This window comes from Elgaria multicarinata, chromosome 3, assembly GCF_023053635.1.
Source record: "Elgaria multicarinata webbii isolate HBS135686 ecotype San Diego chromosome 3, rElgMul1.1.pri, whole genome shotgun sequence".
Lineage (NCBI taxonomy): Eukaryota > Metazoa > Chordata > Lepidosauria > Squamata > Anguidae > Elgaria > Elgaria multicarinata.
Window position 1 is genome coordinate 106355744 of NC_086173.1, and position 23551 is coordinate 106379294.

A 23551-nucleotide genomic window follows, 5' to 3' on the forward strand; every position below is an offset into this window, starting at 1 on the left:
TTTGTTGTTAGCTGTTTACATTGTTTTAATTCTATTAGGTTAAATTTTTTGGACTATTTTTATTATGTATTTTGTATTTTTATTCATTGATGTAAACAGATTCTGGATGCCTGACATTTGCATACCCCCAATCTAATAAACATATTTACAACTCATGATGCATTTTGGACACTAGATGTCACTACAAACATCTCTTTATTTAAAAGGGTAACAAAGTAAAATTTTGTTTTGCTCATAATCTGCTTTCATCAATAAAACCAAGTCGCAATAAACATGTTGCTAGTGGTAGGGCACTGTTGGATCCTACCCCTTGTCTCCATTTTGGCCCTCCACTAAATAACATCGCAAATGATAACAATGCCTTCTATTTGAACTAACCAGGGTTTTAAATTTCAGGATTAAAGCTTTTGTTGCACAGAACTCTCTCTCTCAGGCTGGAAGTCAAGAAATGGGAACGGAGGATAAGGGAGAAAATAGATGTTTCTCTGACAGGGTACAATATCTGCCAAGCTTATTCTGTCAGAAGCTTCTTTTCAGTTCACAGAGGAGATAAAGGAAACTGAAGGTGACACTTAGATCAAAACAAGCCACATGGTAAGGTTTTAAGTTGCCTTACATGTAGCAATGGCGCTACAGCACTTATACAACATCCCCATTCACTCCATTGTTCGGTAGAGTTCGTTTCAGGGCTTCTTCTGGGAAGCATTAAATCTCTGTTGGGCAAGCGGTGGGTTCTGCTTGCGCGAGAGAATTGGTGTGTAGGTGCCCCGGTGGAATACTTCCCACTACTACATGTATGCTATTGATTAAGGCTAAAACACACCTGGGAGGAAGTCCTGCTGAATTCAATGGAACTTACTTCTAAGTAGACATGAATAAGGAGAACTGCAGTGTAAATCACTGTCAAGTATTTAATTATAACCTTTTTCTTAATAAACATCTAACAGTTTGTTCCAAAAATGAATAATTACAACTGGAATCTAACTGGCATGTTGCCTCCTACAAACGTAATGTTTTTCATAATAATTATGGTTAATTTGAATACCTTTCCAGGCTCAATTTTGAATAGCTTACCATAAGCCACTGGGGTTAGCTTTAAGACAGTATGCAGTGGGCACTTGAGATAAGGCAGTTGTTCTAAAATAAAAGACAACAAAATTAATAGCAAGTAATATAACTTGCCCTTTTCAAAACCACGTCACATGTAAATTATTGTTGTTGTTGTTGTTGTTGTTGTTATTATTATTATCATACCACCCCATAGCCAAAGTTCTCTGGGCAGTTTACAAAGATTAAACGTTGAACATTAAAAATCGATATACAAAATTTAAAAGCATAAAAGCAAACAACAGGCAACATACAAGGATAATGTATATTTAAAACAACTGTGAACTCTCAGCCAGGCGTAAATATAGATCTGGGGTCAATAAAAAACTCAGCATATGCTGTTAAATGCCTGGGAGAAAAGAAAAGTCTTGACCTGGTTCCGAAAAGATAACAATGTTGATGGCAGGTGAGCCTCATCGGGAGCTAATTCCATAATTTGGGGGCCACCATTGAGAAGGCCGTCTCCTTTGCTGCCATCTTCCGAGCTTCCCTCAGAGTAGGCACCCAGAGAAGGACTTTAGAAGTTGAGCGTAGTGTACAGGCAGGTTCATGTCAGGAGAAGCGTTCTGTCAGGTATCGTCCCAAGCCGTGTAAGGCTTTATAGGTTAAATCCAGCACCTTGAATCGGGCTCAGAAACATACAGGAAGCCAATGCAAGCGGGCCAGAGTTGGTCTTATATGTTTGAACCGCCCGGTCCTTGTTATTAATCTGGCTGCTGCATTTTGCACAAGCTGCAGCTTCTGAACCGTCTCAAAGGCAGCCTCACGTAGAGCGCATTGGAGTTTACCAGAGCGTAGACAACTGAAGCCAGGTTATCCCTGTCCAGATAGGGGCGTAGCATCTCAGTCTTGTCTGGACTGAGTTTCAGTTTATTAATCCTCATCCAGTCCACTGTCACAGCATATCCACAGCATCACCTGATGAAGATGAGAAGGAGAAGTAGAGCTGTGTGTCATCAGCATACTGATGACAATGCACTCCAAAACTCCAGATGACCGCACCCAATGATTTCATGTAGGTGTTGAACAGCATGGGGGACAAGACTGACCCCTGCAGAACCTCGTACTGGAGAATCCACGGGGCTGAGCAATGTCCCCCAAGCACCACCTTCTGGAGCCGACCCGCCAAGTAGGAGTGGAACCACTACAATGCAGTACCTCTGGTTGAGTTTTTATATTGTATTTTATAGTATGGTTTTATACTGTTGTTTTATACTTTGAATGTTTTTAATTTTTGTGAACCGCCCAGAGAGCTCCGGCTATTGGGCGGTATAGAAATGTAATAAATAAATAAATAAATACCTCCCACTCCCAAATTAGACAAAGGAATCTCTTTTGCCAAGCATATGTAAATGACTGTATTGATTTACTATTTGAAACATTTGTATCAAACCTCAAAGAAATGTTCAGAATGGCTTACATCATAAAAACAAAAGGCATAAAACAGCAATACCTCCACAGCAGCAGATCCAGTTAAACTCAAAATTCTAACATCTTAGAAGCAGCAGCAATAAAAACCATGCAGTACACTGGATCAAAATGCCTGACTAAAAGATATTTCAACACGCCTTAAACTGTGAATGCCAGGCATTACAGATGTAGATAACCCCTACTGAAAAAAGCCCATGCTCCCCTCCCCCTGAACTCAGCTGGCAGAAGAACCCCGAGAATGGGCTCCTCAGATTATCTGCAAGGTTTAGGAGGTTCATACAGGAACAGGCAATCCTAATAGCCCCAGAAAAGGAAAGAAAAGAAAAGATCATCCTCATTCCACTTAAAGCAGGGATGGAGAACTGCTAATGCGCAGGCCAGATATAGCCTACCGGGGAGGGGGGGATCCAGCCCACCAGATTCTCCCCTCCCCAACATTGCAATCCGCTACTCAAAAAAATGGGGGTGGGGGAGTGTGTGGTGCTGCAATCAGTCTTTTTTTTTAAAATCCATTCTAAAATTTCTCCATGGAGAAAATTCTTCAGAGCAGGGAGGGAAGGGCTATCTTTCCCCTTATGTCCAACACTATGATCCCCTGCTCAAAAAAAAAAAAAAAAAAAAAAAGACTGATTGCAAGGGGGGGATTTTCAGGATAGGGAAGTATGTGTTGGGGGGTGGGGGAGAGAGAGAGAGAGAATGAATGAAGCCTAGACAATCACACTGAAGGCCACATGTCACCAGTGTGGTAACCCTACCCACTGCTGGGATGCAGCCCCCAGCATACTTGTGCAGAGTAAATTCAGCCCTCCGACCAAAAAAGGGTCCCCACTCCCGAGTTAAAGAATAGCTCAGCCTTAAGAAGGTGGAATTGTAGGTCACGAATGTGTCAACGAGCCCTTGCATGCTCAGTTATGGTGTGCAACCTCTGACAGATCAGATAATCATTAGAAGATCCACGGGGAAATTACTGCTGATGGACCAAGGTAAAAATTCTCCATGAGAGTTTGCAGTCAAAAGAAACCTACCTGCGGGCTTATCCAGAAAGTAAGCAAGCAGACAGCGCATAACAGCTTGGTGACAGATTACAAGCACATTTTCCTGCCTTTCCAGCTCCATAATTACTGGCTCCAACCTTTGAACAAGATCTTCATAGGACTGGGAGGAAAAAAATCAACAATATATGTTCAATGAGTCTCTTGAACTGCTAAGAACTGTTCAGCTGATCATGACCAGGAAGAATTGTAAAAGATATTGTTTTAATATGTCGACTCAAATTAAAGTTTAATTTATTGGTAACGTTAAAAATATGTTGGCTAGGAAAACCCTTAATTGAACAAGTAATCAAAGTGTCTGTAAAATCAAACACTTGTGGATCTTTATACAGAATAAACAATGTGCTGCCATGTTACGGGTAACCTCCCCACAAAAATCAGAAGTTTTACTCTATAACTGAGTAAACAGATGTTTGATGCTTTGAATCCAGCTGCAGTGCACTTGTGCAAGGAAAAGATTCTCTGATTAGAAGACACGGTGTGTCTTGCTTCAGGAAGGTGATTTTTCTCTCAGTGTATGGTTGCCACCTGCTTTTCTTGGCAGGGCTCCTACGCTTTTAATGGTTAAAGTTAAACCACTGTGCCACAAGGGGAAATTTGGATGAATGTTTACCCAGCTTGCAGTTGCAATGACAGCCAAAGTTTCACCAGCAGAATCACTACTTGCCAAGGCACAAGAACCCTTCCGTTGGTGTGCTACTGTTGTTATTATTGTAAGCCACTTTGAGAGGGTCTTTACCCTTAAAGGCAATTTATACAGATTCTGAATGAAAAAAATAAATTTCAGAAGGGGAAATAATGTCAAGCTGACCTACAGTAAACAGCCTGGTAATTGATATGCTACTATTTTTGGTGGACTCATATGTTTATTTACATTTACATTTTTATACTGCCCAATAGCCAAAGCTCGCTGGGTGCTGCTAACATCTATGAATAATCAGGCACGCTGTCTTGCTGAAGTTTTTGGAAAGTTGGAATACTTGTTTAGAAATGAATCGTGAAAGAATCTTTTTTCATTTATAGTCTCTTTATGCTAATTCCTGAAGATGGAACTTGGCAGGTAGGTCGATTGGGATTGGATGGGAGTTGTAGATAAACAGACCAGCTGGGATCTAGCAGAAGATATGTTTTTGCTACTATTAAGAACACATCAACAACCCAAATTTTCGTCATCAAGCAAGGAAGTGCAGAAGCTTAAAAAGAAGCAAACCAACACAAAAACTCAATTCATCTTCTAAATAAAAGGTTAGCAAACATCTCTAGAAAGGTTTCCATCTCAATGAACACCCATTACAACATGGTTACTTTACACAAAGAATAAATAACGGCCATCTGTATTTCAGCATCATTCTGGGCTTTGTGATCACATAGGCACCTCATGGCAGGTGGTGTGCTCAGCTGAAACCAAGGTGTGCTGCACATTTCACTAATATTGAAACAGCTGCTTTGATCAATGCTTTTTACTAACGCTTGACTTCTAAAGCCAGCATGTGAAAGGCCAGGATGAGTAGCAATTGACACAGCTTCAACCGTATGTCTTTATTCTGGTCTCCTTCAGAATTTATTCCCCTACATGCTGCACGAACGTATGAGGAGGGAAGCATGGGGAAGAACCACATGGGTGCGTTCAGTCAAACGTGTGTCGGCTTCTCCCATCAGACCTTCACAATAGTCCGAAGAGGAGCCTGTTGGGAACGGGATGTTAGGGCCAGGAGTGTTCTTCGACCATGTGTTAAAAGAACGTGGGGAGAAATTACCTCTGAAGGAGGCTACTTCCTCCTTGGTATTTCCAGCAGCTTCAGAAGTGGTTGAAGATGCAATCCTATGCATGTTTAGACAGAAAAATGTCCTGCAACTCCCAGCATTCCCCAGCCAGCAATGTTGGGAGTTGAAGGGCTTTTTTTCTGTCTAAATATGCATAGGATTGCACCCTAGAAGGTCTTTTAGTCTTGGCTAGAATTTGAATGCTTTTCTGTGTAGGCAATGAACATAACATCACTGTTGCTATGACTCAACACGTTTCTATACAAATGAGAATTTGATAACTATTTTAGTATTATCATAGATGAGAATTTGCATATAGACTTATGTATGTTTCCAGGTACAATCAACATACCTGGCAAAGCATTACACTCACTTTACATCAAAGTATTATTATTTTTTACCATTGTATCCAGCATCCCATTAAAAAACAGGGATTGGTATACCCTTGGCTTATGAGAAAAAACCAAACCCGTAACGTACCTCCCCCTTAGGATATCTGTATCTGTATTTGTCCTGGTCTCTCAAAGCAAATTCTAATGGATAATTTTCCTGAATTTCTTCATATGTCATTTCTTCACAGACTCCCTAAGGAAACAAAGAAAATATGAAAACTGGTGTGGCTCTATAGCCAGAAAGCTGGGTGGGGCATCAAAGTTCCCAGTTGAAATCTCATATCCAGCATGAACTCAGCCTCAGCCCCCCGTCTGTTCTATGAATACTGACTTACTTTACAGGAGTGTTGTGTTGTATGGACCACTGAGTGAGACATAGTGTATGTAAGCTGATTTGAAAACTCAAAAGCACCACACAAATGCTAAGCATGATTATTACTACTATCACTAAGACTACTAGCAGTAGCAGTTTTAAGGACACTGCAGTTTGCAACAAACAGATGTTCACCTTCCTGATGAACCACACTGCACTATCCTCGTAATTAATTATTAAATTTTAAGGGTTGGACCCATGGTGGTTCAACAAGTGCTTAAAGTCTTCCTTACATCTTGGTACAAAGTTTCATGAATTCGGCTAGATCTGGCATGTCTTTTTCACTTCAACCTCAATGGTTATTTCAGGCTTCTTTTTTTAAAATCAAACTACTTATTAGCCCACATCTTCAGTTTTAAAATGTGTGTGTGGGGGAGAATTCCCCAATTTAATATGCATTGAAATTAAGGGCAGGTGGAAGAGGCAGGAGGAGGAAATATGCTGGGCATGATTACCTGTGTTGTGAACCTTCAGTAAAGATGGGATGGAAGAAAGAGAGAAAATAATACGTCTTCTATTCTGTTGTATTGCAAAGTGTTGACTTTGCAAGTAATACAAGCTGTCATTTTGGGTAGCAATATTTTACAGACTACACATGCAGGATTATTTGCATCATTACACAAGAAAAGTTAATGCATGTGTGTAACTTGGTACCGGAGAACTTTAAAAGTCTGAAATTTTTTAAATTTTTGTGAACCGCCCAGAGAGCTTCGGCTATAGGGCGGTATAGAAATGTAATAAATAAAATAAATAATAAAAACAAGCCCTGCAGTCTTACCATCTTCAAGTGCCCTATTATTGCCTCATAAAATATGTCTCTTTCCACCATAAACAAAGCTAATCATTTAGACGTAGCCACTTACCGCATCTATTTCATTCAAAACTTTCCATTGCTCATAAGGCACTCCCAAAGCCTCTGCTGTCTGAATGGTCCGCTTCATTTGGCTAGTCCATACTTTCAGATCTTTGATGTTTTGCTCATTAATGAAGTGCGCCAAGCTCTTGGCAAACTGCGAAGCACATCAGAAAAACAAGTTACACGAGGAAATCACAGCTGAAGGACTCCACTCAAGTCAAATGCCAATCAGCCTAAGCCTCTAACTATGAGATAATGCTGTCTTTCAAAAAGTCTCTGTGTGGGCCTTCAACAGTTCTACTGGCGTTTGATGTGAGAGACACCAAGGAGAACTCTTATATTCAATGTTAATGTGTTAAAGAGAGACTGTCTTCTGGCTTGGATGCAGCAGAGTAATTGTGTGAGCATGAGGCACTTCCAGTCATGGAAAGGGCGGAGTGTCCCCAATCTACACCAATTTCCCCCTCCTCACCGCAGCCTCCTGTTTCACATTTCACACCATTCCTGAGGGTTCTTTGGCCCCCACAAGTGACTTTTTAGGGGGTGGGACAGGAAGGCGGCTGCAGCAGGAAGGGGGAAGTCAGAAAGTGCCTTTTCCAAGAGGATACCGCCTCACAGTTTGTGGATCCAAGCCTCTGTCTTGGTCTTCAGCCTCGGAAAGTTAGCAAAAAGCAAGGCAGATACAAGCTTGAAATGTTAAAAGTTAAATTTTAAAATTACGTCAAGTTATACAGTGATTAAATACAAGGAACGAAAAAAGCTGTAGTTACATTAGTCAGACAGCATGTACCTCTTTCCCCCTATGAGACAACCCAGTGTCCCCTCCTATTCTTCCCTTTAGATTTAGTTCACTTTCACCGTGTCGACAGAGGTAGATGGCGCGAGGAGTTACATGGATATTCATGAGGTAGTAAACAATCCGACTCTGGATGTGGTCCATTACTCGGTTCACAAGATAACTCCTTCCAACATCCATGATTTTAATGTAAGAAAGATCCCTGTAATGGATACGACAGAAAACTACTTGTAAGAGTTACAAACTTAAGTCGGCTGCTTCATTTATCACCCATAGGGGCAAAGAATGAGTTTCCCCCACCTAAACTAGAACTTTTTCTAGAATATGAGAATAACAGGATATTCCATTCCACCAACACCCCACGGTGTTCTGATACTTTCCTCCAACAGCCTGTCTGCATGGAGCAGGCACAATCCTGAGTCCTTTGTTTTACAGGACTTCTTCTTCGAGACTCTTCAAGAAACCTTCTGCTGAAACCTCCTTTTTACAAGAGAGTGGTGCCACTGTTGCTACATACGGACTCAACCTTGGCAGAATGAATTTGCTATTAGCATGTAGAAACTCCTACCCCCCTACACCCCTAAACTGTAGCATACAACCTGGTTCATTTGCTTGAGCCATCTGTTTTATATTCCACTTACTGAGGTGCTTACTGTGCTGTTTGCTGAGATGCAGCATGAGGTCTTGGCTTGCCAAACTGATCCCGGGGTGGGGAGGAGATGAGGGATGGAGGAATCCTACCTTTCATCAAATGGTTAAACCAGAGAGCCTTTTCATCCTTTTCAACTGCTATAAGCCCCTATAAGGCTTCTTCCAAACCATACCCAAATATTTCTAAAATGCGTTTGATTTGTCTAGTTTGGACTGTAAAAAATTACATAACGTGAAACTTGGAATGAGTTACCCTCTAAAACTTTCTAACACCTATTACAGCACAAGGAAGGACTTATTTAGATTCAGACATTGGGGCCCAACAATACACAAAACGATCACAACACACTGACCCAGTTCTCACATAATGGTGGCAACTCCTAAACAACCCAAGAATTAGGTTAACTTTGGGTTGTTTAACCCACAAACAACCCGAAGTGTCTAGATTCACACATCACACAACAACCTATGACCGGGAACAATCCAAAGTTAAATATGCAGAGTGGCAGCAGCTCACGCACAGTACACAACCCAGTAAATCATAAGTTAATTAACCCACAATTTGCCGCTGTTACACGTGAATGTGCCCAAAAAGGGAAATATTATTTCTATTCTATGGTACAATAACAAAACATACTGCCTCGCCTGTTAACAAAACATACCACCTTACCTATTTTGCTTCTTCTTATTTTCTGGTAGCAACTGTGAAACAACAATCTTATTTATTATTATTATTATTTATTTATATAGCACCATCAATGTACATGGTGCTGTACAGAGTAAAACAGTAAATAGCAAGACCCTGCCGCATAGGCTTACAATCTAAAAAAATCATAGTAAAACAATAAGGAGGGGAAGAGAATGCCAACAGGCACAGGGTAGGGTAAGCAGGCGCAGGGTAGGGTAAAACTAACAGTATAAAGTCCAAACAGCATCAAGTTTTAAAAGCTTTAGGAAAAAGAAAAGTTTTTAGCTGAGCTTTAAAAGCTGCGATTGAACTTGTAGTTCTCAAATGTTCTGGAAGAGCGTTCCAGGCGTAAGGGGCAGCAGAAGAAAATGGACGAAGCCGAGCAAGGGAAGTACAGGCCCTTGGGCAGGCGAGAAACATGGCATCAGAGGAGCGAAGAGCACGAGCGGGGCAATAGTGTGAGATGAGAGAGGAGAGATAGGAAGGAGCTAGACCGTGAAAAGCTTTGAAGGTTAGCAGGAGAAGTTTATATTGGATTCTGAAGTGAATTGGAAGCCAATGAAGAGATTTCAGAAGCGGAGTAACATGGTCAGAGCGGCGAGCCAAGAAGATGATCTTTGCGGCAGAGTGGTGAACAGAAACCAACGGACTGATGTGAGAAGAAGGAAGGCCAGAGAGAAGAAGGTTGCAGTAGTCCAACCGTGAAATAACCAGCGCATGAACAAGCGTCTTGGCAGAAGAGACAGACAAAAATGATTGAATCCTGGCAATATTATACATGAAAAAACGACAAGATTTAGCTACTGCCTCAATATGAGGAATAAAGGAGAGCGAGGAGTCGAAGATAAAGCCAAGGCTACGAGCTTCCTTGACCAGAGTAAGCGTAATATCATTGACAGTAAGAGAGAATGAGAGATGTGGAGAAGGTTTAGGAGGAAAAACAAGCAATTCAGTCTTTGCCATATTAAGTTTCAAACGACGAAGAAGCAGCCAAGCTGAGATATCTGAAAGACATGCCGAGATACAATCGTGAGGCTGTCCTAAGAAATAAGGGCACAAACTAGCTCTTGGTTTTGTGGGAAGGGCCATAGTTCAGAGGAAGAGCAGCCATGCTTTGCATGCAGAATCCCACGCACCTCCAAGAAGGGCTAAGAAAGACCCCCATCTGAAACCCTGGAGTGGTGCTGCCATTAAACGAAGACATACTGAGCTAAAAGGACCAATGGTCTGAATTGGTATAAGGAAAGTTCTTCGTTTCGGAAGTTATTTTATGTCTTATTGATTTCAGTGGGGGAGAGTCGAGCAGAACATCAAAGATCTGGAAAATGTGGATGAACCAGATGAAAAGGACAATTTAGACAGCAGAGGCTTTTATGAGTCTAGTTGTGAATATCATGGATGCAGGGAGATATTCTCATGGTTATATCCAAATGCCTGGTGGGTGAGTGGGTGTTATGGTGGACAGAGAAGTATCTTAAGGTAGTTCCAAAGAGAGCTTTCTTTTTCTACCCTAACCCTAACCCTTTCCTCCTGACAGAATCAAAAGAGAAGCCACCTGGTACATCTCAGACAGAAGTAAGTTTATCACTCAAGTGAGAACAAGAACAGAACATAAAAAGCGCCATGCTGGGCCCCAATGTCATAGATAAGTTTAAGATTGTGAAGTCAAACAACATAAATAGCATCAAGATTGATGTGGCCACTTACTTGTCTAGGTTTTCATCTAGTGTCTCATATGTATTCTTGTAACACTCAATTCTTTTCATGAAGTCTTCTGCAGCTTCATCACTACCACAGTCAACATAATCAGGACTGCCCAGTTTCACTTGCTAAGAAAAAACAAAGAAACAGGAATGCTTTTTTTTAAAAGGTTAATATTCCTCTACACCAAGCAGGATATTGCACTATGAAAGTGGTATGAAAGTGGTGTATAAAAGGCAGGAGCCACACTAAGCAGGATATGGTGGTATGAAAGCGGTATATGGTATGTGTCAATGGGCCCCAACACTTGTCAGTGCACTTCAATACCCCCATAAAGCAGTAGTGTGGCTCCTACCTTTTATATACTGCTTTCATAGTGCAATATCCTGCTTGGTGTAGATTAGGTCCTAGTCACAAGTGTAACACAATCATAATAATACTTAAAGAGCAATCCTATGAATTGCTTACAGATATATAGCTTGTATCTTTTGATAGATACGTGTTTCTTTAGACAGATACGTAGGACAGATACATACTGACTCCACACAAAAAGTTTTCGGACCAAACAAAAATGACATTTATGGAAGAAAGCATGCTGGAAGTTGTAGGGCTTTTTTTCTATCTAAGGAAAGGGAAAGGAAAGGAACCTCTCATGCAAGCACTGAGTCATTACTGACTCTTGGAGGGATGCCAGCTTTTGCTGACGTTTTCTTGGCAGGCCTTATAGCGGGGTGGTTTGAAATTGCCTTCCCCAGCCGCTATTACCTTTCCCCCAGCTAACTGGGTACTCATTTTACCGACCTTGGGAGGATGGAAGGCTGAGTCGACCTGAGCCGGCTGCCTGAAACCAGCTTCCGCTGGGATCAAACTCAGGCCGTGGGGAGAGTTTCAGCTGCAGAAACTGCTGCTTTACCACCCTGCGCCACATGAGGCTCCATTTTCTATCTAAACATGCATAGAATTCTGTCCTTATTTTATCTTAAAAGGTTGTTAAATAGCTAGTATTTTAGCTTTGGCTAACAGATGCCAGCATCTAAATGAAGGGTTCAGGTGAGCAGTGTCACAAAAGGAGAAACAAAACAGTGAAGTTGTAATTGAATGTCATCTGTAATCTGTGCTATAATGAAAAATTGGATGATGTTAGTAAAACTAGATGAGATAAAGAACAAAAAATAGAGAGGTAGTTCAGAGTGAGGAAATTAGAGTGGGACAATGCAAGTCATTAATTTGAAACCATTATGGCAAAGCCTTGCATTGTACAAAACTTGCCAGAAAAAAAGCAGATCACAGGAGGCAATGGGGACTATGCCCCTTCATTTGCAAATTTCAGCAAGAAATTGCATCAAAAATTGGCTGCGTGCACTCCTTAAGTCTCCCCACCATCACCAAAAAAGAGTATTGGATAAGACTGGGGTGTGGGGTAGGGAACCAACTACACCACATGACTGGTCTTGGAAATTACGCTGACAGCACAGACTTTTACTTCTCTCTTTTTTTTAAAAAAAAAAAAGGAAGTTGCTACTCACCACAATATTTGCAGCAATAACCTCTGGATCCACACATACTGACTCCACGAAAAAAGTCTTTGGGCCAAACAGGAATTACATTTATGGAAGAAAGGGAAAAGGAGAAGGATTAGAACTGGTGTAGCGAGCAATTACTGCACACACACATGCCCTTGTCTAGCCCACTGCATATTTACTGTTACAAGACATGTTTTACCTTCAAACATTCATTCTGCCTGAACTTGACTATCCCCTTCAGAGATCCAAATTAGTATGCAATTCCCAGCTAATCTGAGGCTCTTCCAAAGAGCACGGCTTTAATGAAGCAGTTGCAAATTAAGAAGGTAAGTCATCCCATGGGAGCCAGATGGCATCCTGGCTTGGAGTCCATGACATGGTGGGAAGGGGTGTGTGGGCAGGAGCCTCCCTGCAGCGTGACTTGACTTGTGGTCAAAATGCAAAGCTACTCTCTACAGTGGCCGCAGTCAAGTAGAAACAGGGGATGCTGCCACACCCAACAGCTTCTCATTCAGTGAAGTCTGCTGTGCTGAAGCAACAACACAGATACAAACACTGGGGGAAAGGTGGATATAAACTGACTACACCCATTGGTAAATAAAGTCTTAATAAGGTATTTTAATGATGGCATTACAGAACTTGAAAATTTTTAAAAAACTGCTTTGGCCACTACAGTGGGTCGCTGCCTTGGCATCTACCCATTGCCTCTATGGATCTTAGGCTGCATCTTAATAAATAAATAAATAAATAAAACTGTGTTGAGCCAGATGTCTGTTTAATAAGGGATTGTCTAATTCACCTAAATGCTTTTTAATGTCTCTTTAATAAGGGATTGTCTAATTCAGCTAATCACTAGCAGTGCAATACAGCTAATGCTTCTTTTAAACATATGATTTGGCAATGTCCACTTGCTTCTTTTCAGGTGGATGTTATTAACAGATAAATTTTGTACTGGAAAAGTCCTTAATATTTACTGATATGCACACTCTTTTAAATGATTTTACCTGCTTGTAACAAGCCACCTATCACAAGATACCTAAAAATGGTAGTTTTTAATGCATACTATAAGAGATCCTAGAAGAAACCAGTTATTGCCAAAACAGAATCTTATTTCATATCCAGTAACAGCAGGACCTATTGCTAATGGTTATTTTGAGCCACATCAGCAAACAGGGCTACTGATTAACTTCACAGTATGAGATGCAATCAACAAGATTTAATGAAAAGATACTTTTTCCGCAAGACTGCTACTGATAAATATCACATGAAGCTACAGTCAATGCCATGTCCATCACATATTGGGAACAAAAGATTAGCACATCCAACTACTGTGTCATTCAGGCAACTTTGCTTTTAACTCACCTTATACCCATTTTCCTCACCAAACGTATAGATGGTTTCTCTACGTTCCCTTGTAGTGTTTGTGGCATCAAAAACCTACAGGTGAAAATAAAAGAAGCAATACTGTATTAGAGGGGAAAATGTAGCTACAACAAGAGCCCCAAACTTGTTGGGCTGGTAGACATTTTTGGAATTTTGCAATGTTGCCATGGGGTGGGGGTCTCCCCATTTATAAAATTGCCGACATGGTGGGCTTGGCAAGTTACAAAACACCCATTTCCCAGAAAGTAAATTGCCCAAGAACCTCCATACAAGATGAAACCTAAAGCTATTATTTTGAACCCACTGATTATTTTCTGCTCCATAACCTATATTACAGAAGGCAAATTGACTAGGCTGAGGGACAAGTAAACTTGGCCAAGAAATTGAGTACCCTTCAGATATGGGTGTGAGCCGCAAACATAAAATCTCTTCTTTACACTCACAAAGCCAATACCCATATAACAAAATGCCAATTTCACAGAATGCAAACTGGTGATGCTTATTAAACACACACAAACAGGCAAATACCCACCCCGACGTTAAAAAATACCACCAGGCAAAACACAAAGACACACTTCACATACACACAAAGGCAGGCAAAATATACACACAACATCAAACAAACCAGGTGGCACAACGCCATACCTCAAAGACAGATAAAACAGCCACGTCAGAGGCAAAATACATACCCCTTGCTCTCCACTGCCCCTCTAACCCCTGGGTGCCCCCCTCTAGCCCCCAGCTCACCTTATTTTTTTCTGGGTGGCTGAGCATGTTTCAAAATGAAGTGCTCTCTGGAGCCATCTGCCATTTTTACTTTCTAAGACTGTCTCTGGAGTTGTGTGGAACCCAGAGGGATTCTTGGAAATAAAGGTGGTGCTGGATGCCGGTGTTTTGCAGCATGCCAGACTCTCGGTTTAAAAACTAATTTTAACATGATAAATAAATAAATAAATAAAAACAGGTGGGATAGGGAACCTGGGGAGGGTGCCAAGGAAGGTGTCCATGAGCACCACATTGGGGACCTCAAAGCTACAGCCTTAAAGGAGTATATTTCATGAATCAGAGCTTTGTTCACACCTTATGCTTTTTGACAATACCTATACAATTGTGACATGTACACAGCAAGTGCATGTTCCTGATCTTGTACGGCATACAGGGAGTGTAATGCTCGGTTCCTGCCATAAGTACATGTACGGCACACTGATGGCAAGTAGTCCAAACAGCTCAATCCAATGCATGATTACAAAGACAGTAATTCCCATTGTCAGGGCTTAGTCCATGCAGCCCACAGTTAAAAGTATTCCCATGAACAAAATAATGGACAGAATGAGGTCACTGATCTGGTTTGCACATAATGACAGACCACAGATGAAACGACCCATGAGCTGTTGGGGACAAACAGGAGAGAGTGGGTGCATTGCCTCCCACCTGCACACCACTTCTGCATTTATAGTAGTGCCGTTCCATGACCAACAGAATGTCACCATGTAACATCTCGAAGATGGGCCTTCTCTGTGGCAGCACCCACTCTCTGGAAACCTTCTTCCAAGATATTCGGGAGGCAGAAAATGTGGTTTGCTTCAAAAGCCTCTGGAAAATGCACTTGTTCACCCAGGCTTTCTTTGGCTTGTGATTTATTGCAATTAATATGCTGCTCCATCATACTATTCTTTGTATTGTTATTTTAGATGAAATTTATCTTAACAGCATATTTAAATGTGACTTTTGGTCCATTCGTAGGTTGTTGAGTCTGATGTGTGAATACAAAGCACTGGCTTGTTTAGGGGCTAAGTAGCAGTTAAGCCAACAACAAGCCATGGGTCAACCACTGGATTGTTTAGTTCCTAAACAATCCAGCACTCCAAGCTCACACATCCCGTTCAACAACATACAAACGGGCTCATCATAGCTTGTTGATTAAAAGCAGAAGTAGCTGGTAATCTGCAAGAGCAGACTCACCTTATCTGTCCTGCTTGTACACAACAGCCCATGGATTTTTAATGTCCCAACATCCCATACTATGTTAGTCCTAGAAAAGCATCATAGGAATCTTAGTACGATTGACAAAGCGCATTAATCTACTATGTTCCTGTACCAAACATTACACACAGAATCAAATGTCTTCTATACTGTCCTGATCTCTCTGCAAACCGCTAGCCTCATATTTTATACACAACTTAAAGTTAGATACTCAGTTCTAATGACAAAGTCAGAGACTCTTCTAAGTAGAAGAATACATGCCAGATTTAAAAACAGAAGAACAAAAATATATGTGCTCATCATTTTGGTGAATTTTTTATCTTCTGTTTTTATGTCTTGCATTTATAGTAAAATTAAAAAAGAGAAGAGACACACAAAATGAAGTTCTTGAAGCACTACATTTGTTGTCTGGTTTGTGTTTCTTAGCCTCAGGAAGTTCCTAGTCCTAAAGTAACCAAGAAGATCAAACTGAACAACAAATGTATTCTTCAAAAACATAATTATATGTGTTCTCTTCCCTTTTTTTAATTCCAGCATAAAGAAACAGATAGAAAAATCATCATTCCAGGGAGAATCCATTTTTTCAATAAAAGGAATGATTGAATGCTATCATTAAATTTCCAGTGGCAGTACTGAATAAATTACTCCCAGGGTTCCACAAACAGCATCTATCATCCTTCTCATGCACAGATTTTGAACTAGAGGCAAACCTACTGAAGATGGTCTTGATTAAGATTTGATCCATAACATTAGATTGAGTCTATTTTTCTTTTTTTTTTAAATGCTCTGATGTAGGTGGACTTGAATCAGTCATTTCTAAACAATGTTAAGTATGGGAGATCTGGAACGTTGCTTTGCCTTCTTGGCCTGTCATGCACTTCCCACACATTTCAAGGTATGTGTCCATCCTTGTTGCCCTTGTGTAAAACCACAAAGGAGAAGTAGAACGTTCTCTCTGCAAAACCCAGCCAGTAAAGCACTTATAAGCAAGAAAACAGAAGGAGGACCTTAAAGATTAAAATTTCAAATACAGCAAGAAGCAGCATCTACAAAAAGTTATCAACATAAAGACCAGCTACACAAAACAAAGCAGTTTGGCTATCATATCTGTGTGCTTATAATTTATCATTTCCTTCTGCTCCTAGGGAAATCCCACAACATCTATGTCATCACCACAATTGTATGCTTGCCTCACTGAAATTCTAAAGGAAGGAGGTTAGGAAGAGAAAAGTGCAAACATTTCAAATTTTGTTGAAAATGTACAGTGTTGGCTGCTACGCAAGATGTTCTGAGTAAGCAGGATTTATGAGAAGAGGTCTTCGTACTCCCAAACATTTGGTTCTTTCCCTTTTCCCTCTGTTCTAGTTCACATCTGGTGTTAAATCAGTAGCAAACTCTTACTGGTTTGGATAATACTGAACCTTTAATTGATTATTATATTATAAAGTTTGATCCCACCTCCTGGGTTATTCACCTTCTGAAGGTAGTTTACAAAACAATCAGTGAAGCAAACAATACAAAATGGTTACTTCTGTATTTAGAGAGGAAATGTCAGTAACAGCTGAATGGAAAATTTCTTACACCCCTCAAGACACAACTATGGCAAGTCACCCACTGATGTTGGCAGGTTTTTTTCATACAACATTGCCTTTGTTGTGATGTTATTTTGTAATAATATCACTAAAAAGCAAGTGAAGAGGGTCTACTATCAATGGGGGTTTAGAGCCCAGATTCCACAGGGGACATGCACCCAACAACTAGAATTCATTTAGAAGGCAGCCATGAGTTCCATGAATAGTTTAGGACTTATTTCTTTAGCCATGGGGGAATGAACACTTACTGCTACATGCCCATTTTCTTCACAAAGATATCGCCGAACATCATTCAGTGCTGCTAAGGCACATTGTCTTAAAAAGAGAAGAAACAACATAACAATTACACTCCCGAAAACAGTGCATCATTACATACACACATGGCACTTAGTTTGTTCCTAGCATGCTTTAAAACACAATATAAAGTCCAAGAATCAATCTATTTTACAAAGACATCCAAGAGACACCTTTACAAATGGAGAAACATGTTGAGTGTCTTGCTCCTAATCACATAGCTGGTATAGGAGTACTATACCAGTACTATTGTTATGCTGAGGGACTCCATCATACATGCTGACCAGGTCATCTGGTCAGGAGTGACTCAGGACTTTATGCCCACCCCCCAGCTTCCAAGGTTCTGTCCCAATGGTGTTGGGTAGGATGACGGTGGAATGATGGTGATTTGGGAGTGGAGGAACTTTCTATAGTTCCATTCTCATGGAACTCTTGGTGGGTTTTACATTTACTGGAACTCAGAGTCTCTGCAGGGCCGGGGGAGTGATTTAAAATGGTCCACCACAGGATACTGATAATCTGAATGGTTTTCTGACAGCTCTTGGGTTTTTCCTTTGTCAAAGCCCAGGCTGACCTATGGAATGGGGAAGTGGCCTGGGTGGTTGACACAATTGCTCCTAAGCATCATCTCCCATTGGGTAAAACCAAACGAGCTTCCTTGTTTTTCAGGAAGCTGGGGATAATGAAACAAAAGTGGATAGAGCAATGTTGGCAGAAAACCTGGAACCCAACATAGGCTAGAGCTCATTTGAAAGCCTACTCCACGGCCCTGATGGTGACAATGAAACTATTTCTTCCTGCCACCACTGCATCTGCATAAAGTTGCCCAATGGAGCTTTTTTGAGTGGTCAGAGGCCTATTACGTTCTGGCCAACAAGAAGGAAATGTGAACTCCTCAACAGAACATTGTGACCAATTTGTACAACAATTTGCAAATAAAATCAACTGTATCCATGCCGACTTGGATGCCTTAATTGATACAGGTCCAATGTCTGTAGCTTTGGACTCTGGTTGTCCAGCTATAATGGATACTTTTCCATTTGTACATCCTGAGGATGTAGACAGGATACCTAGGGAGGTGAGGCCTACTATGAGTGTGCTTGATGAATGATCTGCTTTGATGAATGATCTATGCTGGGAACTGGACAGTAGGAGTGTATTCCTGTTGGTTCTACTGGACATCTTGGCAGCTATCTATACTATCTACCATGGTATCCTTTTGAGGCATCCGTTTGCGGGAGGACTTGGAGGCACTGTTCTACACTGTCTCCAGTCCTTCTTCGAGGGGCTGTATCACTTTTGGACTATTATAACAAGCTCTACATGGAGCTGCCTTTGAAAAGTGTTCAGAAACTGCAGCTGGTTTAGAGTGCTCTGGACAGACTCTTGACTGGGGGTGATTACAGGGAGCACATGACTCCCTTGTTACAAAACCTACTTTGGCTACTGGTCTGCTTTCTGGGAAGAATTCAAAGTACTGGATCTGACCTACCTAAAAGACTGCCTTCTCCAATGAGAGGTTTAAGGTCTCTGAGAAAGGTGCATCCTTCAGACCCATCACTATCAGAGGCACATTTGCAAAAGATGGCCTTGTCGATGGCTGCCCCCAAACTCTCCCAAATTCTCGGCCAAGGGAGGCAACGTACTACTGATTTCTTTCATTGTTATGTTTTAATTGTGTTTTGATGGATCTGTTTTTATTATGTTTTAATTAAGAGTTTGCTTTTAAACTGTATTTTATTATTGTTTGCCATCTTCAATACGGTGGAAAATAAATAAGGAAGATTATAATCTGAATTATTTCTTGTGAATCAGGGGACTTAAGAAGACAGCTCTCAGGACTAGTCGGGTATTTCCTCTTGAATCAGTCTTCTTACTTTCCCTTTCCTTGATCGAAATGATAGCTAGCTAGTAACAGCTGCCTCTAGGCCAGAGGACATGGAACATTCTTTCAGATCAAAACAAGACTGCGAAGCAAAAGGAGCAAGCCACATTGCAAGCTTACTTTCGGATTTTCAGGCCTTCTTCATTGTCTGGCAGGAAGAACTCAAAGGACTTGTATGTTTTTACCAAATCTCGCCGATACTGACCAACATTGAATTCTATGTGGAAAACAAGGAAATTAGTCAAGTTGAGTTCAATCAGAATTTGGCCTTAACATCACTGGCTTTTTCCTATAATTTACAGATGACATCTCATCTCTGCTGCTAAGGTGTAGCACAGTGACTAAGAGACTGAGCTACCAGAAGCTCAGCCATGAAATTACTAGGGGCAGTAAAACAACTGTGCCAGCAAGCACCACTGGTGTTGCACTAGAGGTCACCTAATTTATGTTAGTGGGAATGATTCTAACCTAGGTGGCATCAGGCAAGTCACTCTCTCACAGCCTCTCTCCCCACATCTGTAATAAGGGGGATACTACAATGACTTGCAGGATTTGCTGTAAGGATTACAACTGGATAATGCAAATCCATGGTTTGAAGTTGGCTTGATTTAAACACACCATAGTTCAGATGACTTGCAGTTTGTGAGCTTCAGACAAGACAAGGAGCAGTTAAGCAAAAATGGAAGCAAATGTTTTCAATCTCCTCCTCATGGTCACGCTAGAGGGGAAGGGAGAGCATGAGGTTTTCTGCAGCTCTTGCCCAACATGATAAATCATACTTTCTCATGATGTCCAAACCAGCTCAGAATTATCCCTGAAAGTATTGTTACATGAAGATCTGCACAACGCCACTTCTCTCCCTCTCCTGTCTAATCCCTCCTCAGAACCCACATTTTCTGTGAAGCCTTTGCCTCAGCCCCCTACTTCCAACGCCCTACTGCAACTTAGCTTCTAACTAAACCTAAGCATATGTGCAACAGAAACAATGGGCCTGTTCAGACAACACGCTAAGCCATGGTTAGGCTGCTAAAACTTTTGCAGCAAACGGTTATCAAGTGCGTTTAAACTAGAGTGAACATATGAAAAGGAGGACAGGGCTCCTGTATCTTTAAAGTTGTATAAAAAAGGGAATTTCAGCAAGTGTCATGTGAATGCATGTAGCACCTGGTGAAATTTTGTCTTCATCATAACAGTTAAAGCTGCAGGAGTCCTGCCCAATTGACCAGATACAAAAGTGAGGAGGGCACCTGCAGCTTTAACTATTGCAATAAAGAGGGAACTTCAGCAGATGCTGTATGCATACAAATGACACCTGCTTAAAATCACTTTTCTCTACAACTGTTAAAGATACAGGAGCCCCTGTCCTCCTTTTCATATGGTCACCCTATTTAAACCGTGGTTATGTAGCCACCATGGTTAGGAATGGTTCACACAGCACACTAAGTCATGGTTCACACGACATGATAACCCATGACGTTTAGCTCAAAATGCTTAACCACCATGGCTTAGCATGTCATCTGAACAGAGTCATCCTCATCTTCCTTCCCCATTTATCCCTGGTTCCCCCTTGTTCTCCTTCCTCTGTTATTTTCCTGCGTGTCTAATTTTAGATTGTAAGTTCCTCAGGGCAGAGAACCATGCATGGTGCCCTGTATAGCATTACGCACACTGGTGGCACAATATAAATAGCCAATAATAATATTTATTAATAATTTTAAGCACCCCAATTCCCCCAATAAGTTCATGCTAAGGAAAAAGTAGTCACCTTTTGTAGGCACTCCAATCCAGTTTAAGTAACGTGTCAATTTCTTTGAGATGTAGGTTTTCCCTCTTGCTGGGAGGCCAACCATAACAATCAGTGTAGGGCAGTTGGTCATACATACTGCAAAAAAAACACACACACACACACAAAAAAGCTTGTAGTGTTCAAGCCAAAAAGAAAGGCCGAGCTCAATTTCAGAGTCCATTTAGGAAACAGCTGTATTTTTGCAAACAGAACATGAACACACTGTTATTCCCATTGTGGTTTTTTGCTGGCACTACTTTTGATATTTTCCCAATGAAAACATTGCTCAACTGAATAAAAGGTTTAAAGCTAAATTTTATTTTTATCAGAAGTTCCTAAAACCACCCCATTAATAAGGGTTAGGGTTTGGGAAGATGTTTATTAATCTATTACGTTCCTAAGGGTTGCAGTAAGTTTTATATTATTCTGAAGTCAGCCTTCAGAAATTATCAAGTTTTAATACATTCCTAATGAACACAGAGTTTTCCTCTAAGTCCATTTTTCAAATGTTTATGGATCTGGAATTTGATTCTTTCCAAAGGATTATATAGTTGCATCAACTGCCCTAAAACCATAAAACTACTATAGTTTAGGTCCAGCCAATTAGAAAATACAGATGATGACGCTTCTCTAATACAGCAAGATATTATTCTATTGTTTTTAACAAAATCTCTCTCTGTTTCTCTTTACCACTGGGGAAGATGCATTTCCTTTTGAACAACCAGAAAGAAAGCAGAACAGTATAGTTGGGTAGTAATCATCATCCTGTGTGTCTAAATAATACATTTCTATTGGACGAGTATCTTCCCTTTATTTGTCCACTAGCCAAAGTGCAGTGTAAAAATATAAGAAAAAAATAACTACTGCAGATGGAGCAATGGCTGAGGCCAAAAGACAGTGGCCTGGATCACTCAGAACACTAATCCATGGTTTATTTAACCCATCATTTGTTGCCCTACACAGGCTTCATCTGGCAGATGATCAAGCACACTCTGGTTTGTTTTCTCAATCCCTGGGTTGGTTGTTTCCCTCCTCCTTCATCCCCACCCCCATATCCCAAATACTTTTGCAGGGCTCTAGTACTAGCACGTAGAATGGTTTGCTCGTTTGTTTTTACAACTCTTGCATGCCACATCTATAGCCTAGTGAAACAACCCATAGTTCTGGGGTTGCATGTAACAGCTATCCATGGTTTAAACAACCCAGAGCTCACAACTCAACAACAAACCATGGGTTCTCTTTCTAGGTTGTTCATGGTTAATAAACCATGGTTTGTTAATGCAGCCAGCTAACAAGCCTGAATTTAACAACCCTTTAGGTGTAAACCAGGCTGGTACCTCAATAATTCTTATAATAGCCCTATAAGGTAAATGAGTATTATGGTGGTATAAAAATATAAGAAAAAATGCAGATGGAGCAGTGGCTGAATCCAAAAGAATCCAAAAGAATAAAAAAAAAGTGTCAGCACTGAGCACCCCACCAGAAATATTTGTGACCTGAAAAAGTGAAGCTAATTTACATATTTTGTCTGCATACTTTGACTGTAACTTCCACTATGTGAAACTACAATTCAGTTATAACCTCTCAGAGAAACATTTGGAGATTCTCTTGTGCTGATTCACTGCACTTGAACCTCACAATCCACTGGAATGGCCTGTACACCAGGGAAATCAAGGGGAAAGCAACAAAAGAGCAGATGGAAGACTGTTTAAGACTGTTCAAAACATCCCCTTCCCTCTGCCACTACTTCTGTGGCAAATCAACCTCTTAGAATCATAGAATAGTAGAGTTGGAAGAGAGCCTTTAAGGCCATCGAGTCCAACCCCCTGCTCAATGCAGGAATCCACCTTAAAGCATCCCTGACAGACGGCCGTCCAGCTGCCTCTTGAAAACCTCTAGTGTGGGAGAGCCCACGACCTCCCTAGGTAACGGATTCCATTGTCGTACTGCTCTAACAGTCAGGAAGTTTTTCCTGATGTCTAGCTGGAATCTGGCTTCCTGTAACTTGAGCCCATTATTCCGTGTCCTGCACTCTGGGAGGATCGAGAAGAGATCCTGGCCCTCTTTGTTAGAAGAAGTTGTCATCGGAGGGTTGGGGATGTTAACATATACATGCCACTTATAATCAGGTTCTGGGTCAAGGGTAGGCATGATGCGGCACCTGCAGAGAGACCACATCCCAGCAAGGCGCCGCTGACACAGAGGCCTCTCTTTCTACATCTAAGGATTATCCCAGGCAAATGGAGGGATAGTCCCAGCCTGCTCCCGGGATCCTCTGTGTGTCATTTGGATGC

General features: G+C 41.1%; 1 protein-coding gene across 5 annotated transcripts in view; it reads right to left on the reverse strand.

Moving 5' to 3' along the window:
• PFKFB4 (6-phosphofructo-2-kinase/fructose-2,6-biphosphatase 4) overlaps positions 1–23551 on the reverse strand; it is an 82402-nt gene that overhangs the window by 12969 nt on the left and 45882 nt on the right. For all 5 annotated transcript variants that reach the window (XM_063121174.1, XM_063121176.1, XM_063121175.1 and 2 more), the window contains exons 2-12: positions 21237–21353; positions 19592–19688; positions 17541–17607; positions 13697–13771; positions 12338–12394; positions 10818–10939; positions 7766–7973; positions 6983–7129; positions 5835–5939; positions 3564–3693; positions 1075–1137 (exon numbers count right to left, since the gene is read on the reverse strand). In XM_063121174.1, the coding sequence (XP_062977244.1) occupies positions 1075–1137; positions 3564–3693; positions 5835–5939; positions 6983–7129; positions 7766–7973; positions 10818–10939; positions 12338–12394; positions 13697–13771; positions 17541–17607; positions 19592–19688; positions 21237–21353 (1188 nt within the window). The remainder of the gene's footprint in view (positions 1–1074; positions 1138–3563; positions 3694–5834; positions 5940–6982; positions 7130–7765; positions 7974–10817; positions 10940–12337; positions 12395–13696; positions 13772–17540; positions 17608–19591; positions 19689–21236; positions 21354–23551) is intronic.